Here is a 26,657-nt window from a genome sequence, read left to right on the forward strand (position 1 = left end):
TTTTTGTATGCGCTCTCGATGTACAAGTGATAACACTTCTCTAGTCCTTTCTTTGTTCCACCATTCGGCCACTAGTATGTTCTTTAATGATATACCCCATCAAAGTACAAAATTGGTTCGATTGACTCCTAAACTGTCCATTCACTATTTCCCCACATCAAAGAAAAAGCTTGGATGGATTGACTCCTAAACCATCCATTCACTATTGCACCACCTAGCCACTAGTCTATTGTTGTACATGTTCTCCTTAGTTATAAAGCTAATTGTACGCTAACCATGAACTTCATCTTTACTCGAGTTTGAATTTTTTCTCAACTATAAGCAATGTTTGCTCATCCAATGGTAGTAGCAACAAATAATGCTACCATTCCAAAGAATTTGGTGCACATTTGTTGGTAACATTTCATTTTTGTATGTGCTCGTGATGTACAAGCGATAACATTTTTCTAGTCCCGTTCTACTTGCTTTCCCTGCTTTGCTTTGCAAAATCTTGAGAAATGGGTGTTATAACAAGTGAATCTAACCAAAGCTTGGGGTTATAGACGTTTGCTTAGCAAAACTTGGATCTACTACATAGTAGATTCCACCAATGGTTAAAAATGCCCCTGCAATGTTGGTTGCAACCACCACCTTCCGTGTTCTTGGCGGTGTTTGTTTGCGTTTCATTCAAAAGGGCACTATAAATTGGGAGTATAATTACTCTTAAGCATTGGGACCCAACCCCTTCTCTTTCATACAAGATTTGGCACGGCGCATCAATTTCTTCATGTCCTATTAAAAAGAGAAGGATATCACCTTCTGGCTTGGTTAAATGTATTTGCATAACAATATTAAGTGCATCATCTAGATAGTCACTGTGAAGTTTCTTTGAAAATAGAATCTCACGATAAAACGATCTTTTTGGAATAGTGAAAATGTAACAGTAAAAAAAGAACCCAAAAGACTTCTTAACATCAAGTGTAGCTGAGATGACTATCTTTTTGTCGCCTTATTAGATTATTCAATAGCCCAATGAGGATATCATTGTGTGTTGTTCTTTCATCTTCTTCATCTAGCATGATAACACCATAAGTTGAGAGCTAGCTATGCACATCTCTCAGAAGCATTCCACGTGTCATATACTTGATTACCGTTTTAGACCCTGTAGAATCCTCAAACCTAATCGGGTAACCAACCTCTCCACAAAGCTTGCAACCAAATTCTTCGGCAACCCTCTTGGCTGCATACATTGTGGCCACTCTTCGAGGTTGTGTGCAACCAATTGAATGGCAAGAACCCCAGACAATCTCAGAGTGCTTGACCAGAAGAGTCCCACAAGCCTCTACAACTTTTCTTTGACAGTCATGTCGTGCAACGCTTAAAATAGTGTCCATTTTGAGCACCTTCAAAAGACTTTTGGCAACCCAATCACATGCTGCCAAGTGGCATGGCTATGTGTGCAGCATTCTCACAATTACTATTTCACATCAAGGCAACAATGCTCTTAAATTCACTTTTTAGTCACTATATATAAACTTGCCAATTGGATGCAAAGTGCCAACCTTTCAAAAGATTTTTCCTTCGGCAAATGCTGTTTCTTAAGTGGATATGGCCCATAACTGAGAGCAAGAGCAGGAAGCGCCTCACTCGACCTGGCCATGGCCGTGGCTCCTACAGCGCTTCTTCTGCGTCCATTGCCCAGCTTGGACAACCAGGCATCGATTTCCACTGTCTCTACCGCTTCTCTAGCAGGCTCCTCGAGCTCTCATGGCTCCTTCTCCCTCTTTCTACACAATCGCAGGCCCCAAGGCTTCAGGCATGCTATGGCTAGAATAATGCCAGTCGAGGAAAACCTTAGTGAGGAAGAGCAGTCGTTCTTGGCTCTGTCGAGCAAACGCTCTGCAAGGAACCCACCTCCTTGGGAGGTAAGTACCTCCGTCCCAGTTTCTGGTACGGATAGTGCTTCCGTATTGAAAGGCCGTCAAAATGCTGCTGCTGCTAATGATTCTGGTGCGAAAGATCATACTTTCCGTGCTGCTCCTTGGCAGCAAGGCTCTCGAGGTACCCATCGCTCTTCCGGACAAGGTTCCCCTTGGGAACAAGGGCGTTCTGATGGGTATGCACAAGAAGATGATGGTACATCAGCACGACTTGCGAATGCAGAGGCTGACAAATCTGCTATGGCAAAAATTGTCGAAAAGTTGCGCCGCATTCAGAAGGCTTATCGTCCTGCTGATCAAGCAGCAGGGAACAATGACAAGATTGGGAGTGCAGGTAAAGGTGGTCCAAGAGGATCAAATTTTCGAACACTTTCTAAGAAGAGTGCAGAAAGTTACCCGAAACGGGCTGCTACAAAGTTCTCCAATGGCAGAGCTGCAGCTTACTCAATGCCTACTGCCATGCAAACTGAAAGTAAGCCTTCCACCATGCAAACTGAAAATCGAGTTTCTGATGCAGAGAGTGATGGGTCAAGCTCAAAATTTCCATGGGAACGGGATGAGAAGGAGGAGAAATTAGAGAGAGTGCTAAAGGCTAACAATAGGGGACCTAGAGTTCCAACTGTAGCTGAGCTTACACTTCCCCGTGATGAGTTGATACGGCTTCGTTTGTTGGGTCTACAACTGGATGAAAGGCTTCGTGTAGGGAAGCTCGGTATCACTAAAAATATTGTCATTAGTATACAAGAGCAATTCAGGTCATCTGAGCTTGTTAAAGTGCGCTGTGAGGGGCCTGCAGCTGCGAGCATCAAGAAAACAGCTCTAGACTTGGAGGTAAACATTTCAAGGCTTGTCCACTATCGGATTGATATGTTCCTAGGAAACTTGAATGTTTGTGTGTAAGTGCATGTGTTTCCACTGTACATATTTTTTTATAAACTGGAAAGCAAGCTTTCATATGTTGTGCTCATACATGCCATTGTGAGACTTAAGCTACGTTTGACTCTAGTTTGTGGCATGCATAGGCCCTCTTCTGCCCACATGAAAATTTTTATCAGAAGTTTTTTGCCCAAATGACTAGTAGTATCTTATTTTAAAGTCTCCTCCACACCATTTGCAAACCTGTTGCCTACCCAATGATCGCATACTTCTATAGGACACAGAGGCAGAAGCTCGAATAGACCCTTGCTGCTGTCTTGCCTTTTCAAGTAAGCCCGCATAGGTGTGACCATTGTTCAAACAAATTTTTGGCTGCTGCGAATGGGCCAATGTGTTAATGATGCCATCATAAGTGATGGTTTCATCATGAACATCTTATGCATAACATCTGTTTATTTAGTATTTTCTGTATCATCAAACATTGATTGCATACTGGTGGAGGGGGTAGTAATCTGGACATTGCAGGTTCTCATGATGGCTTCTGTATGAGCATTTTATGCATAACACCTGTTTATTTACCGGGCCATCAAACATGGATTCAACACTGGTCGAGGAGGTAGAAATCAGGACAAGTTCTCATGAGTCATGTCTTAAGCTTTTTTAGTTTATTTACCTTGTTAGAAAGATCCTGCTCAAGGATAAGCTATTTTTAGATTATTTACCTTGTTATCAAAGATTGATAACATGCCGCTCAAGGAGGTACTAGTCCGGACATTGCAGGGGTTGTCAGCTTCCATAGGCCACTTCAATTTCTATGATCACCAGAACATTTGAAACATGCTGAAGTATCTCAGGTTTTGAAGTCGCAGCAAATTGCCCTTATTTTGTAAACTTTCTCTGCATTTTGTTGGTCTTTGCTGAGGAAGGGCTTCATGATGCAATTTGGGAAAGACATTGGAACATTGGTTATGCATGATCAGCCTTAACACTAGTTTTCCTCTTCTCACAAAAAGGTTGCCACACCACATACACACTCTTTTCAATGGTCCTTGATAGAACTGCAAGGCAACCTTTCGGAACCCCCCCCCCCCCCCCCCCCCCCCCCCCCCCCCCTCTTTTTTGCACCAAAAAGAGGCTGACTTCTATTACTTGAACTCTCAGAATGCCCCAATGCTCCTAAATCTGAGGACAAGTACACGACTGAAATACAAGGCAAGCCCAAGGGCGACATCTGACAAACCACATACAACGAGCCACATGGGGAAAAACTGAAATCTCTCTCTCTCTCTCTCTCTTTGGCTAGATCTTTAAGGTCTCTTGGGATAGTTTCCTACGACTTTAAAACTCTCTTCTTCTTCTTCCTCTCTCTCTCTCTCTCTTAAAAAGAGGGGCTTGTGACCCTTTTCATTACATAAAATTGACCAAAGGTCCATATGCAAGAAATATGGGAAGACTCTCTCTCTCTCTCTCTCTCTCTCTCTCTCTCTCTCTCTCTCTCTCTCTCTCTCTCTCTCTCTCTCTCTCTCTCTCTCATTTGAGCAAAAAGAGGGGCTTGTGACCCTTTGCATTACGTAAAATCGACTCAAGGTCCATATGCAAGAAATATGGGAAGACTCTCAAAGATATACAACGAGATCATGGGGAAAAATACCCATACAACCAGAGGATACATCAAAGGATAAGATACTCAAATCATGATGTGGGGAAGAAGCTCTATTTGGCAGTAGGAAGTCTACACAAATCTGCCGAAAGCTCTCTTTGCCTCTGGCAGCGTAGTGCAACCATAAAGACGAGTGCTAGTTACCAAAATGATATAAATGATCAAGTGTAAGAAACCTCATGTTGTAGCTCATAAAAGCCAAGGGATTGTAAAACCCTTGTGTTGTGCCTCCAAAATTATCCGCATCCATTCCATCATCTGTCACAAGACGGGCACCACGTGCCAATGGAAAAGAACAGACTGAATAGACTTTCAGCACTTCAATAACAATTGAACTGAAAGTGAGAGAGCACATGCGACACGGAGTGGCGGAATTTTACCCGAGAGTGTACTGGGCCCAAACCTTGGCGCCCCTTTCCGTATGTCTTTATATTACTTGAACTCAGTGCAATGCCGGTACTCGGGCTCTGCACCTTCTCACCGAAGCGTGCCAAAGACTTAGCCGTCTCCGCATATTTAAAAGCCCTTGGCCTTGAAAAGCAATTTACATGAAAAGCTTGAAACTCAAAAGCAACTAGCTTATAAACAAATGCTCAAAAGCTGCCAGCGTAAGAGCTAAAATCCGTACGAATGTTACGTCAACAGTCAGTGTAAAACACGAAAATCCGTACAGTTCTGCCACGTCAGCAATCAGTCCAAAATTCGAAAATGTGTACTGCTGCCAAGTCATCAGTTTCTACACAAATAAGCCTCTGTGTGTGTGTGTGTGTGTGTGTGTGTCGGTCCTGCTTTATTTTAACATCTTTAGGTCACTTGGGCCCCATCGAACGGGGTCCCTTAAGTTGGCGGGAACTTCTCTTTAAAAATAGGCCACTCGGCAAGACTTTGCAAGTTGGTAAAAATTCTTCTACTGCTTCTGCTTCTTCACTTAGGGTTTAGGCCCCTCGGCTGGGATCTGCAGGTTGGCTCCGTTCTTCAGTGGCTTGACATGTCAGCAGTTTGTGACATCCCTCCTTCTTGAAAGAAAGTAATCGTCCGCGATTACAACATATCTACCAAACAACTCAAGTTAGCTCAAAAATTTTCGAGGGTCATTTTGAGGGACATTCCGAGGGACAATCAGTTTCTCATTCGAAATTGGAGCTCTTGATTTCATGGGTTGTTGGCTTCCTAGAAGAATCTCATCCAATAAGGAGTCTCATTCGAGATCGGAACTCTTGATATCCTGGGTCATTGACTTCCCAGGAGTATTTCAGCCTATAAGGAATATTCAGTGGTTGGCACGTCACAATGCAACACAAATGCTCACATATGCATGCTACAAGACAACGGACAGCGCCGTTGAGCACTCCCCCAAGACAGACGGTGTGCGGTATGAAGCTACTCAACGACTAGCTCGTCACTCCCCCCCGCAAATAACCTAAAAAGGTCCGGGCCATGAGTTCAGAGGACTAGTACAACCAAGCGCTCCCCAGACCGCAGCCTGCGTCGTTCTTAGGTTCAAACAAATACCAAAACAGCATTTCTCACTACTGCTCCCGGGAGTAAATCACCAATCCATGAAACCAATATTAAAACCAGAGTCAAACAATTCAGTCGAAAGGAGACATCATTGAAAGGAGACATCATTGATCTTTTCGGAGATCTCGAAAGGTCCGTAGTATTGCATACTAAGCTTTGGAAAAAGCCTCTCCTTTCCCTTTTCTTTCTCAGGCGTGCCTTCTCAAAACGTAAAAGCACCCAATCATCCTTCTTCAATTTCAAATCGCGACGATGGCGATCTACTGTCTTTTTCTGTTTTTCCTAAGATTTCTGCAAAGCCTCGCGGACCTTGACAAAAGCCGTATCTAAGTCGTGCGTGTACTCATCAGCTTCAAAAATCTCATCTTTCGTGCTTAGGAAGGGTGGAACCTTCACAGCACCTTCAATAATCTCAAATGGCACCTTCCTCATCGAAGAGTGTATCGTGTTGTTGTAGGCAAATTCCACCAAAGGTAGATACTTTTCCATTGAGGCTTCTGATCCGAGATGTAAGACTTCAATAAATCTACAACCACTGAATTGGCAATCTCAGATTGCCCGTCAGTTTGCAGGTGGAAAGATTACGAGAACTGCAACCGCGTGCCAATGTTCTCCCAAATTGCCTTCCAAAACAAACTCGTAAATCTGGGGTCCCTGTTGGAGACAATCGTCTCAGGCATGCCTTGTAATCTGAAAATCTGGGCCACAAATAGTCTTGCTAAGTGATCCGGCTTGACCGTTTTCTTCACTGGAATGAAATGGGCCTGCTTGCTAAATCTGTCAATAACAGTCCAGATACCATCATGACCACTCTGTGTTCTCGGGAGATAAAAAATGAAATCCATTGCAATACCTTCCCAAGGGTGGGTGGGTATGGGCAAAGGCTGTAACAATCCCTGTGCTTTATGCATGTCAAACTTGACCTTCTGGCATACCAAGCAACTGCGCACAAACTCATACACATACTTTTTGAGTCTCGGCCAAAAGAAGTATCTCTCTACCCCTTTCAAGGTGGTAGCAATACGGCGGTGACCCGTAAAAGGCGGACAGTGGCATTCGGTCATAACCTTTTCCCTCAACGGCTGTGTAACGCACAACATGGTTTTTCTCATCAAGTAGCCATCCGTTATGGAATATCCCGCTACTGTTTCCCCATCCCGTATCCGTGTGAAAATGTTTGCAAAATCTGAATCTGTGGCATACTGATCGACCATATCCTCGAAGCTCCTATGGTGTATCGCGGAAATTGCCAGAATCAACGGCTTCCAAGACAAAGCATCTGCCAACCAAATTCTTCTGTCCCTGCACATGGACATGTGGAAGTGAAACTGTGACAAAATGTTCACTCACTGCATCTGCTTTTTCGATAGCTGCTTTTGTGACAAGAAGTAGCGTAAACTCTGATGGTCAGTAAAGATAGTAAAATCTGCTCCGAGTAGGTAGTGCCGTGTCACGTGACACATCGAACCCTATGTGTCCGTGGACAAGCTACACCATAACAGGGTTTCTGTCAAGTCCTGTCAGTCTAGATTAAAAGTGATTTGGCACTTTTGTGAGTCTATTCGTAGACCGTGCATGCCCAGTCACTTAGCATAGATGCATATCCTCTGGTTGCACACAGCATGATCATCAGTATTCCCCTCAGAATCCATTAGAATCAGTTAGGGGATTTTTCCAGTGCATTTAGCCTATTTTCCCTATTTTTGACATTTTTCACTTATTAATTTAAGTGACTTCCCAACAAAAGTAGGTAGGGCAATTTGGGTAAGAAAATATATAAGCAAACCAAAGCTAGCACTCTTTGGCAGATGAGCAAGGAGCACAACAGGCCCCAGGCAACAGGTACTCCCCTCTCTCAGCAAGACCTCTCCAAGACCCTTGGCGAGCCCATCATCAGCTGTTAACAGTCTAGCGTTTTGCTTAGCGCCAACCATCTCCTGCACCTTGGCGTTTTCAACAAGCATCTCATCGCCAACAGTCCCTACAGCCTAGCGTTTTTGCTATCGCCCTCAAAGCTGCAATACAACTTGCGTTTTCAGCCTTGGCTGTACCGCAACATCCCTAAGCCTCTAGCGTTTTCATCTATCGCCATCAAGGCTGCAGATGAGCAGCGTTTTCAGCCTTCAGTTGCAGCAACAAATCAGCATTTTCAGAGACAAATACAGCAGTGTTTTTCAGCCCTAAAAATGCAGCCAAACCCGCGTTTTCAGCCACACAAAACAGCCCCAAAGTTTTGGCAGATTTCAGCCCCTAAGTCATCGTCTTCGTCCCCGTCGTCGTCCCCGTCATAGTCCCAAGTTGCATCAGTTTCCATGCATCGTCATTGTACCACTTTGTGCAATCAATCGTAGACCACTCTCGCCAACGAGAGTGGGGCCTTCGGAGGAGGGTTTTACGTCTCTGGTGTCGTATCTCTCTTCTCTCTTTCTCTTAGTCTCATACACTTGCACGCACAATATCCACTCACTTTGTTCGTGATCATAGCACTCTCCATAAAGAACGGAAGGCTCTCCATTCCATAAGAACTAAAAGGAACCTTGAGCAAATATGGATCACTCATCTTGAGAAAATACAACATTCATTCCACTGCACCTTACATGCCGCCATTGAGTAAGAGCATGGATAACGGCCAAAAGCTCTCTCTCATAAATCTGTGCTGTCAATTCCGACCTTGAGAACAATCGGCTCTTGTAAGCAATGACATGGCCTTCTACGACCACAAGCATCACAATATACTTCAAATGACTTCAAAGTCAAAACTGGTTCCGTAGTCAATTTCTCTTTCAATGTCTGAAAGGCAGTCACCTCTGTGGGTTCCCACAAGAAAGGGACTCCTTTATGTGTCAAGATATTCAAAGGGGAAGCAACCTTTGCAAACTTTCGAATGAACCGCTTGTAGTACGAGCACAATCCCAAGAAGCTTCTAACTTCATTGACATTTTTCAATTCGGGCCAATCACAAATAGTCTCTATCTTGGCCGAATCCATCTGCACTCCCGCTCTTGAGACAATGTGTCCCAAAAAGTGTATCTCTGGTAGGAAAAATTCACTTTTCTTTGCATTAATCACCAACTTGTGATCTCGTAATGCCTGAAAGACTTTGAAGCAGATGTACTCTATGTTCTGCCTCATCCCTGGAGAAAACAATGATGTTGTCAAAGAAAGTGCCAACGAATAGTCTGTACTCTCAAAAAATCCTATCCATCATCCGGTTAAATGTCGCAGGAGCATTGGTTAAGCCAAAAGGCATCACCAAAAACTCAAATAACCCAAAAGTCGTTTGAAAGGCTGTCTTGTAGACATCTTCCGCTGCGATTCGAATCTGATGATATCCACTTTTCAAGTCGATCCTGCTAAAGCACGAGGATCCTTGAAGTCTGTCAAGTATATTATCGATTCTAGGAATCGGAAATCTGTTCTTGATGGTGATTTTGTTGAGAGCTCTATAATCGATGCACATTCTCCAAGATCCGTCTTTCTTCAAAACCAACAACACAGGAGAGCAGTATGGTGAAGTACTAGGCTAGACAAGACCCTTTTCCAAGAGGTCTTTCACTTGGTTCATAATCTCTTCGTTCTTGGCTCAACTCACACGGTAAGGTGGCCAGTTTGATGGAGTGCTTCCAGGTATCAGATCAATGGTATGATCTTCAGGACAAGCGGGTGGTAACTCGCTTGGCAGGCCCTCTGAGAAGCAATTGACATGAGAGTAGAAAATCTTGGCGTTCTTTATCAAGTTCAGACATATTTGTCCTATCCTCATCACTCAACTCTTTCAAAAAAGATCGAGTAAACAAACATACTAGATTTCATTAATTTAGAAATGGTCGAAGCCGATACAATAGGGACAGACTCGCCCTTAAGTTTTACATCGAGTACAATGGTTCTGCCCTTCTCTGTGGTCAAAGTCGCTTTCCTCGCCCGATAGTCGACCACGGTGTTGTTCTTGTGGTACCAGGGAATTCCCAAGAGAACATCACAACCTTCCAAAGGCATTATATAGACGTCCTCATGCCCCAAATACCCCTGGCAATGCAACCGAAGTTTGCCAATGATAGGTGTAATGGCTACGTCCGTGTCGGGTGCCGCTAGAACTGCCTCCGCTAGTGGTCCCATCCGATCGGGAGTGATCTCGAGCTTGGCCGCCAATTCCGGTGAAATGAAGTTGGCCTTGGCTCCTCCGTCAAAGAAGATCAGGGCTTCTTGGCTGTACTCTCGTCCATTGTGTTGGGATCTGTACCCACGCAATCTGGAACCAGTCCTGTTTTTATCTTGCCTTTTCTTCCACGGTCCTCAACTACTCTCGAACTCTCAAGCCTTTCGTCGTCCTTGTCGTTTTGTTCTTTCTGTGCCTTTTTAGGGCACTTCGCGGAGATATGCCCAGTTTCCCCGCATCCAAAGCACTTCCCTTCCTTGATGTAGCGAGCCCTCTCTTGAGGAGTAAGTTTGGGTCGTGCATCCTTGTCTTTCTGTTCTTGGTTGCTCTTTCTCTTTCTACTTTCATTTTTCGAAGTCTGTTCGGCTCTTTGCGTCATGATCTCATCTGTGGGATAGGTCAGACTGCCAGAGTGAATGGCAAAATCTCGTTTCGCATGACTCGTCAATTCCTGAATGGAAGCTGACTTTTGTTCCAAGCAGTGATCTCGGATCTTTGTAGGAAGACCCAAGGTAAACCGCTCAATCTGTTCCTTGAACGAGATCTTCTTAAATGAAGAGGCGGGTAGAAAAGAGCTCTAGAATCTCTCGCAATAAGCCTCCACTGTATCCTTCTTGTCATCCGAAGATGGTTCCAAGCAGTTTGTATGTCGTGTTCATACTCTCGAGTCAGCCATGAAGAAATAAAAAGCCTCTTGAATTTCAGCCATTTGACTGGTGCTGTCTTGTTTAATAGAAGCGTGGACCACCAAGTTGGAGCATTCCCCTTAAAGTAAGAGGCAGCTCTCCGAATCTTAGAGTGCTCTGAGTAACGCCCTCCTAAGAAAGGTATGTCAAACTGCTGTATAAAAGACAAAGCCTTCGAAGCATCTCTATAACCAGAAAACGTGTCAAATCTAATTGACTGTCCATCTTTCTTAAACTCTTGGACTTTCTTGCTTTTGTCTTCCAGAAAGTCGTACTGGCTGGCTTTATAAAAATTCTTTTTCTTTGCGTAAAAGCTGCTGTCGTCAGAGTCCGAACTGTCTGAAGACGAGTCTCTTGTAGAATTGTCAACCACGAGGCGAGATTTAGGCTTCTTTGCCTTCTTCTTGCCCTTCCTGAAGCTTTGCTTTTTGCTTCGCTTTTTGCCTTTTCTGTCTTCTTCGCTCGAGTCAGAAGAGCTAGAAGAACTGTAAGAAGAAGAAGAAGAAGAAGAAGAAGAACTAGGTACTCCTTCAAATCGAACACGCTTCTTTTGCTTTCTTGCCGATTCAAATGTGGACCGACAACCCAAATAACCCGGGAAGTCAGCACCTTTCTTCTGCTTTTTGTCGTGCTTTTTAGCTTTGTTTTGCGCGTCAAAAAGCTGAGCAATTCGAGCATCAACCACCTCTTCTAATTCTTGCTCGGTGTACATCTTGGGAGTAGGAGGTTTCTTGAGAGCCTGTTTGAGGGGTGGTTCTGTGGTTTGCCGCCACTGTGTGCACCTCATCGAAAGAGGTCTCGCTCATATTTTGCAAATTTTGGGTCCTTCGCAAAATTGAGCATCATCTTTGTTGCATCGCCGATCAATCGTCGATGCTCCATGTCTTCGAGCTCTGCATGAGTAGGCCGAGGCGGGCCATACTCCTAGCGTGAATCTTCGTTGTGATCTCTTCCCACATCTCCCGATGCAGAGGAAGTTGACCGATCTCTGCCTGAAACTGTAAGTGCCGCGGAAAAAGGATCGGATTTCCCGTAGAAGAGAAATCAGTCGCTCTCTGTTACCACTGTAACATACTTGGACACTCCAAGTCGAGAATCTACCGCGACACCACAAATAATCACTTCAAAACAGTTCACAATTCACAATTGATTCGACATTGGCCCGGTGGAGTTTCGTGCCTAGAGATATTGGCCCCAAAGATTGGCACCCCTTTCGGTATTTCTTTTCATATTAATCTGCAACTCAAAGTACAAGCGAGTCTTCAGGACTCACTCTCAAACTCTGCGTCCAGATGCTCTACAGAGTGGGAGCCCAAAGACCAATTTAAAGAGTTTACAAGGGATGCTAAAAGCAGAGCCATAAAGCTTCAAAAGCTGTCCATAAAAACTGCCTCTAAAAATAAGCTTATGAAAAATAAAGAAAAAGCTCTCTCTCTCTTGCAATTTGCGTAGCCAAATTACGTAGGCTGAAAAAGCAAACTACTGCAGCGCTTGCGTAGCCTTTTTCCATACGATTTCTGCCGCTTCAGCCTGGTGCGTTTTCAGCCGGATGATGCGCCGCAAATGGCAGGAGTCCGGACACAGCAACCATGTCAGCCCTGGTATTTCTGCCAGCCGGAGGGTGTGAGTACTGGGCAGCCCACGTCACCAATTTGTGACACAATGCCAATAAAAAGCCACAATTTCTATAAATGTCACTTATTAATGAGTTAATAAACTCAGTGATGAGAGGTGCTTCACATGCAGATACATACCTAGGTTGGGTACTAATGCAATTGCATGGGAACACTCGCCAATGCCTACATCGAGGAGACACTAGCTGTGCTCATGTGCAATTAGAGGGTATGCAACTAATCTAGAGTGCCTGGACATGCACTTCATGCGTACAGGCACACAAGGGTGCCATAACACTTCCTACTTAAACACTAGAAATAGGAGTTGCAGCTTGTCCACATGAACATAGGGTTAGATGTGCACGTGCCACGTGGCATATATATGTGTGCGCGCATGTGTATCATGGTATGCATAGATGACATAGTGGATTAAGCACACATAGTCTGGTTATAGAGCACCTCCCACCATTTTAGTAAGACCCAGAGTCGCCATTTATACGTCTCACACAGTGAGGATCTGGGTCTAAATTCCAAGACATGATGTCTAACAGTAATACATCCAAGAGACGTAGATCACGTCCAGGCAGCCCCTTCCACCGACGATGCTATATTAGAGAGATCATGACTACTCTGGAGCATTGCTTCATTTGGCGGCCAGGATATATGCACACATAGTGCTTGAGTGGTGATTGGACAGCTTAGGGGTTCATTGGGCAGGCAGCCCAGATTGACGAAGCTCAAAGCACTGCAAAGTATGTATAGGTGAGGGGTGCTGAGGGGTGTTAGATTTACACCACTCTGTTGCTTCACACAAGTCTAGGGCACTTCCTTGTATGGCTAGTGTCTCCGGGCTGGCCACCCATAGTCTAGGTTGTACCTTGTTCGGCTGCCCGAGTTTGGGGCCGGCCGTCCACTTGAGCTGGGCGCCCACCATGGGACACACTTATTTTGCTGGGTCGTGGGGCATCATTTGGACTGCTCGACCTCCTCCCTTGGGAACTCATATATATGAGGCCAGGGGGGACCCACTACACACAGATAGATTGACATTGTACGGGTCTTATGCTCTGGTAGTCATGGGGGGACTGATTGCCCCCTCTTCCCCTACATCAGCGTTTGTGTTGTGTCTACTCTCTCTCTCTCTCTCTCTCTCTCTCTCTCTCTCTCTATATCTATATATATATATATATATATATATATATATATATATATATATATATATACATATATATATATATATACATATACATATATATGTAGAGAGAGAGAGAGAGAGAGAGAGTAGACATATATATACATATACATATATGTATATACATATATATGCATATATATACATATACATATACATATGCATATATCAGATTCACTATTTTGTATCAGATTGGTCTCATAGGTCATTTTGGCCTTTTGAAGACATTAATATAACATTTCATTTTCATTTCATTTTCCTCATGCTTCCGCACACACGCACTCTCACATGGTATCAACAGCGAGCTTTTTCATGGTCTTGAGACCAGGCGTATCATCATCTGCATCAGGTTCTTCTCCCTTTAGTCAACACAGCCAGAGTTTACAGCATGAAGGGGTGGTGCCGTCTTCTGGACAGCACCCATCGCAAAGGCATGCTCAGCCATCTGCGTTTTGCTTCTTCCACTGTCGATCAGTTCATTTACAGCCAGCGCTGGCCTTCCTAGGCCTTTTCATCGGCGGAAAACCCCCTCCCTCCACCTGTGTTTTTAGCAGCACCTGGTTTTTTTGGTGGAGCTGCCCAGCAAGAAAACACCAGCGTTTTCAGCAAGTGCAGGGCAGGAACATCAGCGTTTTTGCACCAGCAGCAGAGGAAGACACTTGCATTTTCTGGACAGAAGGGCTGCGTTTGCAGATGAGGGGGAGCACTGGGCTTCCCACCCACTTGGTCATGCCTACACCTAACCGGCTCAGCATCCGGTGCTTTGGCGGCGACATTCCTCTTCATTTCCATCTGATTACAACCATTATACCCTGCTGTTTTCTCTGTCATCAGCCTATCAGAGGTTGTGATTTTGATTACCCACCCTTCCCAAACCCCTTGCACCGCTCCGGACCATGCCGGGAGCGTACGAGCACGCTGAAATTCGCTGGACAGCAGCGTTTTCATCACCTCGCAGTTGCGTTTATGGGTGGACAGCAGACACTTGGTTTGCGTTTCATGGAGAGGACGTTGCTACCTCCTGCCAGGACACCCTCCAGTGGTGGTCCATGCGGTCTCTCAGTGATTGCTGCAGTACACGGTATCTTCGACATCGGCTTGATCATCTACGGGCGTACGATCCTTGGGAGATCCATTCATTCCAGCCTTTCTTCGGCGGTTTCGGACTCCAGAGGGGGTGGTGACTTGTGGTTTGCTATGGACACACCTATGCACTCATCAGAGGAGTTCACATGAGTTATGGCCATGCTCATGGCATATGGGATTCCGACATTCCAAGAGAAGACACCACCATCTTGGGTGGACAGACACTTACCACTTGACCTCGACATGTCAGATCACTTGCTTACACAGGAGCATCTACATGGACTTAGGGAGAGGATCTTGGATCTCTTCTTGGACAGGTTCGTTGCTTGGATCTACAGACTGGAGTGGGACTTCAGTGCTTTAGACTCTCTTGGAGAGTTTACCCGCAAATGTGGGAGATCAGGCATCCCGCGACTACATTCGGAGACACACGGAGCTTGTCTTGGATGGTAGTGCAGCTGCTCTTCTACACTCTTGATCATTTGGATTGCTACCTTCAGAGTTGCTTACACTCACCCTGATAACCTTACAGCAGACTTATCCCCCGACCTGGGCAGTAGGCCACTCTCAACTCATTCACATTGAGAGCCACACTGAGATGCGGTTCGGTGGTGTTGTTGGCACGGATCCTATTTTGGTTGACAACGTAGAATTGGAGGCAGGAGATACAAGCAAGATGGCGTAGACAGATTGGTCTGGCCTTTCCTCTTCTCAAAGGTTCTTCACAGCCAGACTGCTCAGTCTGGCTTCCCTAATTCTACAGGATGATTACGGTGCAGACCGCTTGGCCCTTAATAGCGCATACTGTTGAGTCTGGCTTTCATCTCATCTTGGATTACCCTACCTACTGATAGGACACCATCCGGTGGTGGTCCCCGTACGGTCTACCGGTGACTGCTGCAGCTGATGGTAGCTTCTATAGTGCAGACTGTTTAGTCTGGCTTTCCTTGTTTCGGAGGACGTTCACCGCGCAGATTGCTACATCTGGCCTTCCTGAAGTTTTTTACAGCTTAGCCACCTGGCCACACTGGGTTACAAGTTCATGCATTGATAGGCTTTCGGTCATTTTCATGACGGTTCCTGGGCTTCCCCATTTTCTCCACACAGTTTGACTACAGACACCACATATCCTATTAGGCGGGATACTTGCAGGTCTATTGGCACTTCTTTTATGACAAGGAGTTGTTTTTTACACTCAGTTTGGGACCTTCACGCAATACCTTCACACTGCATTAGCGGAGTACAGCAATTTGCTACACTGCTTGTGACGGCATCACACTATGGAGATTTCTTGGCGGTCGGGACACCCCAGACTGTTGCTACACTCGCAAATTTCGCCGGAGTATTGTCTTTCAGTGGACATTGCAGCAGACATCTTCATCATTTGCCTCACGTCTTTGGCTTCACGCGGTTTGTTCAGCATCAGGTGTTGGGAAGGGGTGTTAGATTTACACCACTCTGCTGCTTCACAGAGGTTTAGGGCACTTCCTTGTACGGCTAGTGTCTCCGGGCTGGCCACCCATAGTCTAGGTTGTACCTTGTTCGGCTGCCCGAGTTTGGGGCTGGGCACCCACTTGAGCTGGGCTCCCACCATGGGACACTCGCTTATTTTGCTGGGTCGTGAGGCATCATTTGGACTGCCCGACCTCCTCCCTTGGGCACTCATATATATGAGGCCAAGGGGTACCCACTACACACAGATAGATTGACACTGTTCGGATCTTATGCTCTGGTAGTCATGGGGGGCTGATCGCCCCCTCTTCCCCTACATCAGCGTTTGTGTTCTCTCTCTCTCTCTCTCTCTCTCTCTCTCTCTCTCTCTCTCTCTCACGCTTCCGCACACGTGCACTCTCACAGACGGGAAGCGGGGAGCAGTATGTATGTAGTGGCCAGCATATGAGACATATGGGGCCCATATACAGCCCTCTCTCTCTCTCTCTCTCTCTCTCTCTCACACGCTTCCGCACACGTGCACTCTCACAGAGGGGAAGCGGGGAGCAGTATGTATGTAGTGGCCAGCATATGAGACATGCGGGGCCCATATACAGCCCTTTTCTATGACTCATAATCACTCATTAAGTTATTATGTGATTATATGTATTACTTAATAGACTCAAGTGGCTGAAAATTCAGTAGTTGATTGATTGCTTGATTGAAAAGTGTTACAATAGGCTCCCTATATAGGAGACCAAGAGGCTTGGTTGCGAACAGTCATGACCAATCACAAAGAGACATGTCCTTTGGGTGAATAGAAATGTCTTTAGGCAATTAGCTGCAACCATTGGGTGAAGGGACATGGCTAGTCGTTGAAAGGGTCTGACTTTTGACAAAGAGGTGTAACTTTAGGATGATGAGTTACAATGAGTCGAGGGCGGGGGTCCCCTTTGTTGGTCACTCTCCACATCTACAACAAGAATCAGCAAAGGAGAGAGATTAATACATACATATACGTCACAATCGTGACATTATCTAGGACAACACACACTTAGAGCGTACTATTTGAGTCGAGAGACGATAGAGAGCTGGGTCTCTTCTAAGTTCTTACTAGAAATTTAGAGACCTAGGGAGACATTCCTCCAATCACCCCCACACCCCAATGGAGGGTTATAGTACAACTCACGGGCTTTTTCTAGAGAGTTGCTCCCACCGACATTCAGAGAGGGGTCACACTACTGCCAGCTCTCTTCTAAGTTCTTACTAGAAATTTAGAGACCTAGGGAGACATTCCTCCGATCACCCCCACACCCCAATGGAGGGTTATAGTACAACTCACGGGCTTTTTTCAGAGAGCTGCTCCCACCGACATTCAGAGAGGGGTCACACTACTACAGGCAGAGACTTCTCGAGCCCGTAGATGGCACAAAGCACCTAGATACCAGGCTGAGAGAGTACATTGAGGGCCATCCTGGAGCTTTGACTACGACATGAGCATACCAAATGGAGGGAGATAGAACTGGATTTCTCAGATTGCTACTATGCTTCAGGGACTTTTCACTGCCCACCCACCTATGCATGGCATACTACAACCCCAGGTTGGTACTGGATGGAAAAGCTAATCTCTTGCATATCATGGTTATACTTCCCTGCACGTATAGTTTCAGTTAGAGCACCATCCCCTCATCCCTCACACACATGTGTACACCCCCCATGTCAGTCTATTTAATTTTGTAGCATGTTTATTTTCAGCACTTTTGTCCCCTTTCTTGGATACTCACAGGACTTATACAAGTACACCATTCTGTCACATAGGCCGACTTTGGCCTCTGGAAGGTGTTAGTAAATCTGTTGCTCCCCTCCCCATCACTCCCCTTCCTTCCCCCTTACCTTCTACCCTTGTGTTTTTTTTCATTTTGTTTCCTGGGCTTCCCCTCTGCTTTAAATAACACATGATGAGCTTGGTTGGCACCGAGTGAACATTGCAAATTATCAAACAAAATGTAGAACGAATTGTGGATGAGCAACCCCAAACACAGCTGCCTTTGTTGCAGTAACATAGTTATTGAAATAAACAATCTGACTGTGACATTGCTATTCATTTTAATTATGCCTAGGGCTTCACATGGCTGATGAGGGTAAATGCCTCCATTTTTATGAGAGTCAAGTTTCTTACATGTCTTGGTTTTTTTCCGTATATTTGTTGCTTGGGACACGGGCTTGTGAATACCCTTATTTCACATGGAAAGAGGCAATTGAAATTGCATGTGCCATACTACCAGATTGGGCAATCTTAGCTCAAGTTTGTACATTCTACTTGGCACATTTGAAATGTTGGAGTGAGTAAATGCCTTCACATATAGCTAGTTGCCAATTTTATTTGCTACAAGAGATGATCTCTAATGTTTTGGCTCTCAGGTGTCGATCTCACATGCTTAACTTCTGGAATTATCTGTAGTATTCCATACAGGCTTTTAATCTTTTTTTTTGTGTGTGTGCGTTTGTTATGGCCACAGGAGAGGACTGGGGGCTTGGTTGTTTTAAGAACTGGGAAAATAATAGTTGTATACAGGGGAAGTGGTTACAAACCAGAAGAAAGGAGGGTGTACGGGGGTTCCCAAAAGGAGGTGGAGAACCTGAATTCTCGGCAGAGTCGAGTGAGTGTGCAAGCTGAAACCCCTTTGCCTGCCACAATTGCTCAGGAAGAATTGGGTAACAAATTCTTTGGCTTGCAAGAAGATGGAAAAGGTCATGTTGAGTCAGAATCGGGCAGGGTTTCCATGACTGCGATGCCGAGTTTGTCTACGGATCCCTACAACAAAAGGGAATCTGAAGCTGTATCTGAAGCTGAAGCTGAGAGCATTCTTGAAGGATTGGGTCCAAGGTTTGAGAATTGGACAGGTTTATTGCCAGTCCCTATAGACGCTGATTTGCTTCCTTCAGTTATTCCTAACTACAGACCTCCCTTCCGGCTGATGCCATATGGAATTAGACCAAGGATTTCAGACTCGGAGCTTACTAACCTTCGACGGCTTGCACGGCCTTTGGCTCCTCATTTTGTCCTAGGTTTGTCAACTTTTCTTTGTATATGGGACTCCTTATTTGTTGGCATTGTTTGCTGGTTTTCACTTTTCTCTTATATTTGCTGCTGGAAGGAAGGAATAGGGGTCACCAAGGTCTTGCTGCTGCCATCGTAAAGCTGTGGGAGAAAAGTGAGATTGCCAAGGTTGCTGTCAAGAGGCGGGTGCAGAACACTAACAACTTAATCATGGCGGATGAATTGAAGGTCTGTAGAGTTCCAAGATAATGATTTTTTTTTAATCACCTGCAAGCATATGCCTGGACATGAACTCTTAGGCAAAGTAATTTAAAACATTTGTCTTTCAGTTTTCTGCTAACTGCTGCAGCATGAAGTATAATTACACTTTGAAATGGGAGTTTTTGTTGGTTGATTTTGGGTGCAGCAACTCACAGGAGGGGTACTCCTGTCAAGAGATAAGTTTTTCCTAACTTTCTACAGAGGAAAGGATTTTGTGCCTGAAAAGGTGGCGGCTGCTCTTGTGGAAAGGGAGGAGTCCGTTCGAGACCTTCAAGAACGTGAAGAAAAAGCGCGGGAAGAGAGAAACATTCCTGTTAAGTGGACACCCTATGCTAAACCAAGTATTTCTGTGATTGGAGAGGCAGCACCAGCTGCGAAGCCATCATGGATGGATACTATGGATGTCAAAGAACAAGAAAGATTAAAAAAGGAGGCTGTCAAGTTTCAGCGCATTACTTTGACCCATGAGCTGGAGAAGAAGCTTGACCTCGTAAGTAGTTGACTTATATCTTGGCAATGTGATGTAACTTAATTTGTACTTCTGGAAAGTTTTGTGATGTGATTTTTGGAGTCGAGGTACTGAAATAAACTGCTGTTTTCTTTCCTTGAAGGCTATGAGAAAGAGAAAAAAAGCAGAAGAAGAGATTAAGAAGCTAGATGTGTTCCTCAACCCTATCGACCGGCCCATCGATGTGGAGACTATAACAAGAGAAGAACGGTTTATGTTTGAAAAACTTGGGCGGAAGATGAAAGCGTACCTACTCATAGGTGATGGTTTCATTTTCAAGATACTTTGCATCAATGTTTGTTGAGCTGCTTAGGTTTTCTTTAATGAATGACTTGTGATATGCAGGGCGGCGTGGGGTCTTTGATGGCGTCGTGGAGAACATGCATTTGCATTGGAAGCATAGGGAACTGGTCAAGATCGTGGTGAAGGAGGTAGATGTGGCGGAAGTTGAAGACATTGCTAGGACATTGGAGTATGAAAGTGGTGGCATATTGGTGTCGGTGTCTTGGACTCAGAAAGGCCAGGCAATTATTATGTACCGTGGCAAAAATTACCAACGACCATTAGAGCTAAGACCTCGAAATCTACTCACGAAGCGTAAGGCACTAAAGAAGTCATTGGAAGTGCAGCGGCATGAGGTAGGCAATGATGGGTACACTACAATTCATAAAAATTTTAAACCAAAAATCTAGCAATGAAAGAGCATGAGTTGTCAAGAGCACTCACTTGATGCTTAGAGTACCATGGTAAACCACCACCACCACCATCATCACCCATACACACCCCCAACCACCGCAAGTCTTCTCTTCGAAATAAGAGGTCTATGGTTCCTGACTCATGCAATTCTTTTTACCCTTTCTGGTACAGTCTTTAACAAAAAATATCAAATCTCTTCAAGAGCAGATTCTTTCTATCCAAGGGGAATTGGTAAGTTTCGGATGCTGACTCTTTTCCATATGTGCATTCATGATTTTTGTTTGGTTTGTTGTGCAACTGCATCAGCTTTTTCTTTTGGATGTTTTTGGCATATGATTATTGATCGGTGCTGCAGAGAAAACTGGGTGAGGTGGACGGTGCTGATGACTCGGGCTCAAATCTGGGTGTGGACAAGACTGATCAGAGACTTAAATCTTCAGAAGCGCAGGTGTGTGAGTTCCCCAAATGTTTGTGCTTCTTATTGGATGATGAGGATGTTGTGGATGCATGTGGTTCCATGTTGAGCATCTTGTGGGGCAGCATGGTTATTGCCAATGGTTGCAGCCTGTATGGGTTTGGTTTTGGTGTAGGAGCCCATTCAAACCATCCCTTGTGTTTAACCTTTTGTCATCGGAATTTTACCTCACTCTCAGACCTATTGAATTTGAACCAAGGATTATGTACCTTTTTCTTTGATGCCTGTTTTGAGCCAAAAGCAGTTTTGACAATTTTGTTGGTAGAAACTTGGTCTCATTCAGCACACTTGCACTCTTTGGTTTAGTCTATTAGCCTTTTTTTTGGCGGTAGCATATGCTCTCTTGATCTGTTCAATGTGGGCTGGACCTGATTCCCATATTTTGCTCGTTTCGACTGCCCGTGGTACGACAAGTAACCAAGATGGTAGTCCCATATGGTTCATCTACATCACATAAAGACTGGCTAAATGAGGGTAGATTTGTCCTTGGCAGAAGAGAAAGGGACTGTTGAGGGGCTGGGCCTCCCAATTGGGAAGACTAAAAGCTGCTGTTTGTACTCACGTGCATGCCTTTCGTAAAACTGACGAGCACTGTTTGTGCAATTATTGGTTTCTGTTTCGGAATTTCATAATGTGAATTTGCATGTAGGTTGTCTTGGATAGAACAGAAAGGGGTCCCGGGGGGGCGGGGGCCGGGGGGGGGGGGGGGGGGAAGGAGTTTTGTAAATGTTAAGAGCGAAAGAAAATGTTGGTACTGACGTACAATTTTTTTGCATGCAGTGCTTTGTTGTAATTACTGCTCGCTGCTTTCAAATCTTTTGACATGGATTTGCGGGTTTTGGTGTAGAGCAATGATTTGCCTTTTTCTGGAGAGGATGATAGTAAGTCTGAAGATGGGAAAGACACAAAGCTTACTGAGGTAAAAAACACAGGCAGTACGTTCTCTGAAAGCGAGATGGATAGTACCAATCTTCAAGAACAGATCAAACAGCTTGAGAAGCTGGTCAGTTCAGGTCCATTATATCGAGCTGAACCGCTTTCAAATTCGGAAAGACTCCAGCTCAGAAGGGAGGCTCTTTTAGCAGGAAGAGCTCCACAATTTTTTGTTGGTAAGTTACCTTCAATTATTACCTGCCATTGAATAGTACACCTGTTTCAAAGCTGAGGCACTTATTTTGCTTTTTATAAAAATGAATACAGAAAATGTCTTCTGAAGTGCTCTCTCTCTCTCTCTCTCTCTCTCTCTCTCTCTCTCTCTCTCTCTCTCTCTCTCTCTCACACAGATGCTTACACTTACCTTGGAGTGGTTTTTAGTGGGCCAGCATCTTCATTGAGGAGGGCAGCAGAGACTAGATTGACCAGAGCCCATGCAGCATTGGGTAGATTGGAAAGGATGTGTTCACAGGTCCAGTTTCAGGAGCCTCGGACGAAGCTCTGGCTCTTTGACACTTGGTGGCTTCTGCATTGCTTTATGGAGCTGAGGTTTGGGGACCTTCACTGGACCATCACGGGAGGACAGGCCGCAGTGATGGATGGGGGGACATGGAGAAGCCTCTGGTCTCTATGATCTCGCGGCTCATTAGGGCCAAGGCTTCAGTACCACGTGCTATTATTCGAGCAGAGCTAGCTGCCCCCCCACTGGTGGTTGAGGCGCTCACCAGATCTGTCTCCTTCATGCACCGCATATGGGAACTTCCTAGAGACAGATATGCACGCCTTGCACTTGAGTCCTCTCGATAGTTAGCCATGCAGGGAGATACAGCATGCTGGTATGGGGAGATGACATCATGGTTTCAGGCGCATGGGTTCAGCATAGACAGATTGCCTCCTTTCCAGTACTCACTGGATGCACCCTCTCCGACTCTTACAAAGTCCGAGATCACCAGGCTCATTCGCCAGGACTTGACTCAGCTAGACACCAAGAGGACATGGATACAGCCAGTACACGAGCTGGGCACGAAGATGGCTTTCTACAGAGAGCATCTCGTCTAGCTTACGGAGGATGGTTTTGTGACGAGGCCCAGATACATGGACACTCACCTGTCTCATGGGATACGATGTGCTATTGGCCAGATACGCACATCTTCAACCAGCTGCGGATCGAGACTCGGAGATACAGCGGAGTACCAACAGAGGCCAGGACATGCTCCCTGTGTGACATCGAGCCTGAGACAGAGTTGCACTACACATGCCACTGTCCCATCTACTACGAGATACGAGGCCGCTTCCATTGCTTGTTCAGAGAGGGCTTTGGACCATTCTCTAGAGTCATGCGGTACAAGGATCAAAGATGCTTGGGTTTGTTTTTGCTCGAGCTGCGCAGACACAGAGAGAGCCTGATGAGAGGAGAGGATAGCCAGTCTCAGAGACAGATCACATACTTTTTTAGAGCTGCCACTGGACACCCGGAGGAGTTACTACCACAGCAGTGCTTGTTGCTTTACACCAGAGGCATACTGATCGACCGAGCGACCGAGCTGGGGAGATCTAGACGCCCACGACTGCGGAGGACTACACAGCATCGAAGAGGCTGCATCAGAGGATTCGGGTCACTTTGGCTCGACATACACGACGCCCGGTCAGACTACTGACCATGGAGGAGATTAATGAGATCCGCCAGCGCCGATGTTGGATCTCCTGTGATCTAGCTATCCCAGCTAGCTGTTTTAGCTACTTAGTCCACACCCAACAGTCTAGGATTCCATAGTATTTTATTTTGCCTTTTTATCATTCTGTCATTTTGTCATTGGTTACTCTGACTTTGTATCAGATCCATCACATTGTAACTTTCTGGTCTCATAGGTCACTTTGGCCTTTTGAAGACGTTAATATAACATTTCATTTCATCTCTCTCTCTCTCTCTCTCTCTCTCTCTCTCTCTCTCTCTCTCTCTCTCTCTCTCTCTCTCTGAGTGGATTATGTCATGGCACAGCCAAGCTTCATCTCTAGGACCCAGACCTGTTGGTGTGGCAATAGATCATGCCCTTGTGTCGATGACCATCTCTTTCGAGTTTAGTATAGCACACATGCCACGGGTAGCAGCCCCAACTCGCTACGCCTTTACACGGGAGATGGACTTTGTCTACATAGATGGGATCTACAGACGCTTGTGCACTAAGGAGCCAGGGCGACCTCTGGAGTAGCTTACTACTATACTGACACAAACATTGCATGATGCAGCAACAGAGGCATACCCACACACCTAGCCTGAGCAGAGACGACGTTCTGGGAGCATGCCCGAGAATAGCTGGTATGATGAGGAGTGCCGCGAGACGAGAGCAAGACTTAAGAGGGAGGTGCTTTTGGGGGACCACTTACACAGTCTCACAGATTGCCTTTCGATGCCTAGTGCGGTGGAAGAAGAGGGCATTTTTGGCTCGACTAGAGGAGGATCTATATCAGCTATTCTTGAGTCACGACTCAGGTGAGGCATGGCGACCCTTTCATGAGCACTCCCCCCCTCCTGCCATTACTTCTACAGAGGCCTCGGGCAGTATGCATCATCTCTGTACACAGTTCTTGGACAAATACCTTTTCCGGACCCCCTCGAGCCATGCCCACACACGTGCTTATTTCACCGCTGAGATGGTGAAGAAGGTCATTGATAGAATGAGGACTGGGAGAGCATATGATCATGATGGCTTAGTGGCTGAGCATTTCATTACATGCCATAGATTTGCTCGCAGAGCTTCTAGCAGCGATGTTCAACCGTGCCATGTGTGAGGGGCTGCCTAATACTTGGAGTTTATCTACTATTGTACCTATATTCAAGTCAGGAGACCCTATGGAGCTTGGGAACTATCGCACTATTATGATTGCACACACATTGGCACGGTTGTACGCATCCATTCTTGAGCAGCAGCTGAGCAGATGGGCAGAGAGGGAGGGTATACACACAGCTGAGCAGGCAAGGTTTTTTCTACTCTTGGCCACATTCTGACACTCAGAGCCATTATTGAGGAGGGCAGATCACATGGGAGACGGATCTACATGGCAGCTGCTCTCTCGACCTGCTTGTTGGCTCCAGCACAGGCTGTTGACGAGGCACCGGTGGCAGGAGGGGCTGGTGGCGAGGGCCGCATGTCGGGTGCGCAGGGCAGGAAGGGATGGTTGCGGAGGTCTCTCTCTCTCTCTCTCTCAGCCCACCCTTTGTACTTCCTATTTCCTTTGTATCAGCTTTCACCCCACCCCTGACCACTATTTTCTTTTCAGTTCTTTGTACTTTTTGTGCCCAGACCTTGTATTAGATGCATCACATGTAACCTTTTGGTCTCATAGGTCATTTTGGCTTTTTGAAGACGTTAATATTACATTTCATTTCATTTCATTTCTCTCTCTGTATCAGTACCTTACTACCTTGTTTCATCCCTTGCCAAGGTGTACATTTATCTCTGCCTGGCAGTGGAGGGTGCAAGATAGACCTATACAAGAAAACAGTTGTTTTTGTCTTATTGAAGTTAGCATGTCATTTAATGCTGTTCGCTGTGCTTGAAGGGAGGAGGTTAAATGTCTCTGCCCACTGAATTTATCTTGTCAGTTGTCCAGCAAATAAAAGTTAGCATTTTATTCTAGGTTCAATATCTAATGAAATATTTCTCTTTTGATTGTAGGAAAGAATAATGGTCTTGAAGGACTAGCAAGAGGCATTCGAATCTATTTCCTTCACCATGATCTTGTGCAAATTGTAGTAAAAGGGAGGGCCCCAACCATGCTGATTGAAGACGTGATTCATGATTTGGAGGTTGTCCTTGATTCTATCATGTCAAAATGGTACTTTGTGCACAAGCATTCCCTTGTTCTTATGTTAATCTGTGTGCAGGAATTGACTGGAGGGGTTCTTGTTTCTCGAGAAGCCAAAAAAATAGTCATGTACCGTGGCTGGCCAAAAGGCTTTAGCTTTCCTTTCGCTGAAAGCTTGGGGAATATCACTCCTGAATTGCTCAGTGCCTTAGAGGCAGAGGAGGTTTGGGAAGATGATAGCAGTAGAGAATACAGGATTGAGGCAGAGTCTGACGATGAGTCTGACGATGGGTCTGAGCAGGAAGACAATGATGAATCAGTGCATGCAAGCACACTTGTGTCAGATGGTGAAAGTGAAAACGAGAGTGATCAAATGGCGGTCTGGGAATACATTGATGAAGGAAGTGATGACGATGATGTTGAAGACGATGAAGATGAAGATGATGACGATGAAAAGGAAGATGATGCTCAAGAGTTAAACTGGATTTCTCAGGCGCAGAAAGATGGGAGTGCAGAGAGCCAGCATGACAGCGAAGCTGACTCCGAGGAAGATGATGATGAGGATGATTTAAGCTGGGAAGATAGCGAGGAAGAAGAGTCTCTTTCTCCTAGTGTTGAGCTGCGAACCCATCAAGCATGGTGATCGATTTGTACATAACATGCACAGTCATTTTGAGTAAGCAAATGCGCCAGAAATATGACGTCGAGTTTCTTTCAATCATAATGTTTTTCTTCTCTAATTTAACACAGCAATACATTATTTTTTAGCTACTGAA

At 45.4% G+C, this 26,657-nt stretch overlaps 1 protein-coding gene across 1 annotated transcript; it reads left to right on the plus strand.

The window, feature by feature from the left end:
* The first annotated feature begins 1,542 nt into the window (after positions 1–1,542).
* LOC147457754 (CRM-domain containing factor CFM2, chloroplastic-like) lies at positions 1,543–26,657 on the plus strand. Its single transcript, XM_086512571.1, has 11 exons — positions 1,543–2,750; positions 18,660–19,209; positions 19,299–19,429; positions 19,608–19,952; positions 20,074–20,230; positions 20,316–20,608; positions 20,838–20,897; positions 21,022–21,114; positions 21,989–22,250; positions 25,752–25,882; positions 25,961–26,657. Exons 1-11 carry the CDS (start codon positions 1,638–1,640, stop codon positions 26,522–26,524), a joined length of 3,699 nt encoding a protein of 1,232 aa, XP_086368697.1. The 5' UTR covers positions 1,543–1,637; the 3' UTR covers positions 26,525–26,657.

Source organism: Adiantum capillus-veneris, chromosome 5 (genome assembly GCF_014529385.1).
Source record: "Adiantum capillus-veneris isolate H3 chromosome 5, ASM1452938v2, whole genome shotgun sequence".
NCBI classification, from domain to species: domain Eukaryota; kingdom Viridiplantae; phylum Streptophyta; class Polypodiopsida; order Polypodiales; family Pteridaceae; genus Adiantum; species Adiantum capillus-veneris.

Coding starts and splice junctions, on each gene's coding strand:
- LOC147457754 (XM_086512571.1), top strand. CDS start 1,638: ATGGCCGTGGCTCCTACAGCGCTTCTTCTGCGTCCATTGCCCAGCTTG. Junction 19,953..20,073: donor TGGAGAAGAAGCTTGACCTC/GTAAGTAGTTGA, acceptor CTTTCCTTGAAG/GCTATGAGAAAGAGAAAAAA. Junction 20,898..21,021: donor TTTCTATCCAAGGGGAATTG/GTAAGTTTCGGA, acceptor TCGGTGCTGCAG/AGAAAACTGGGTGAGGTGGA.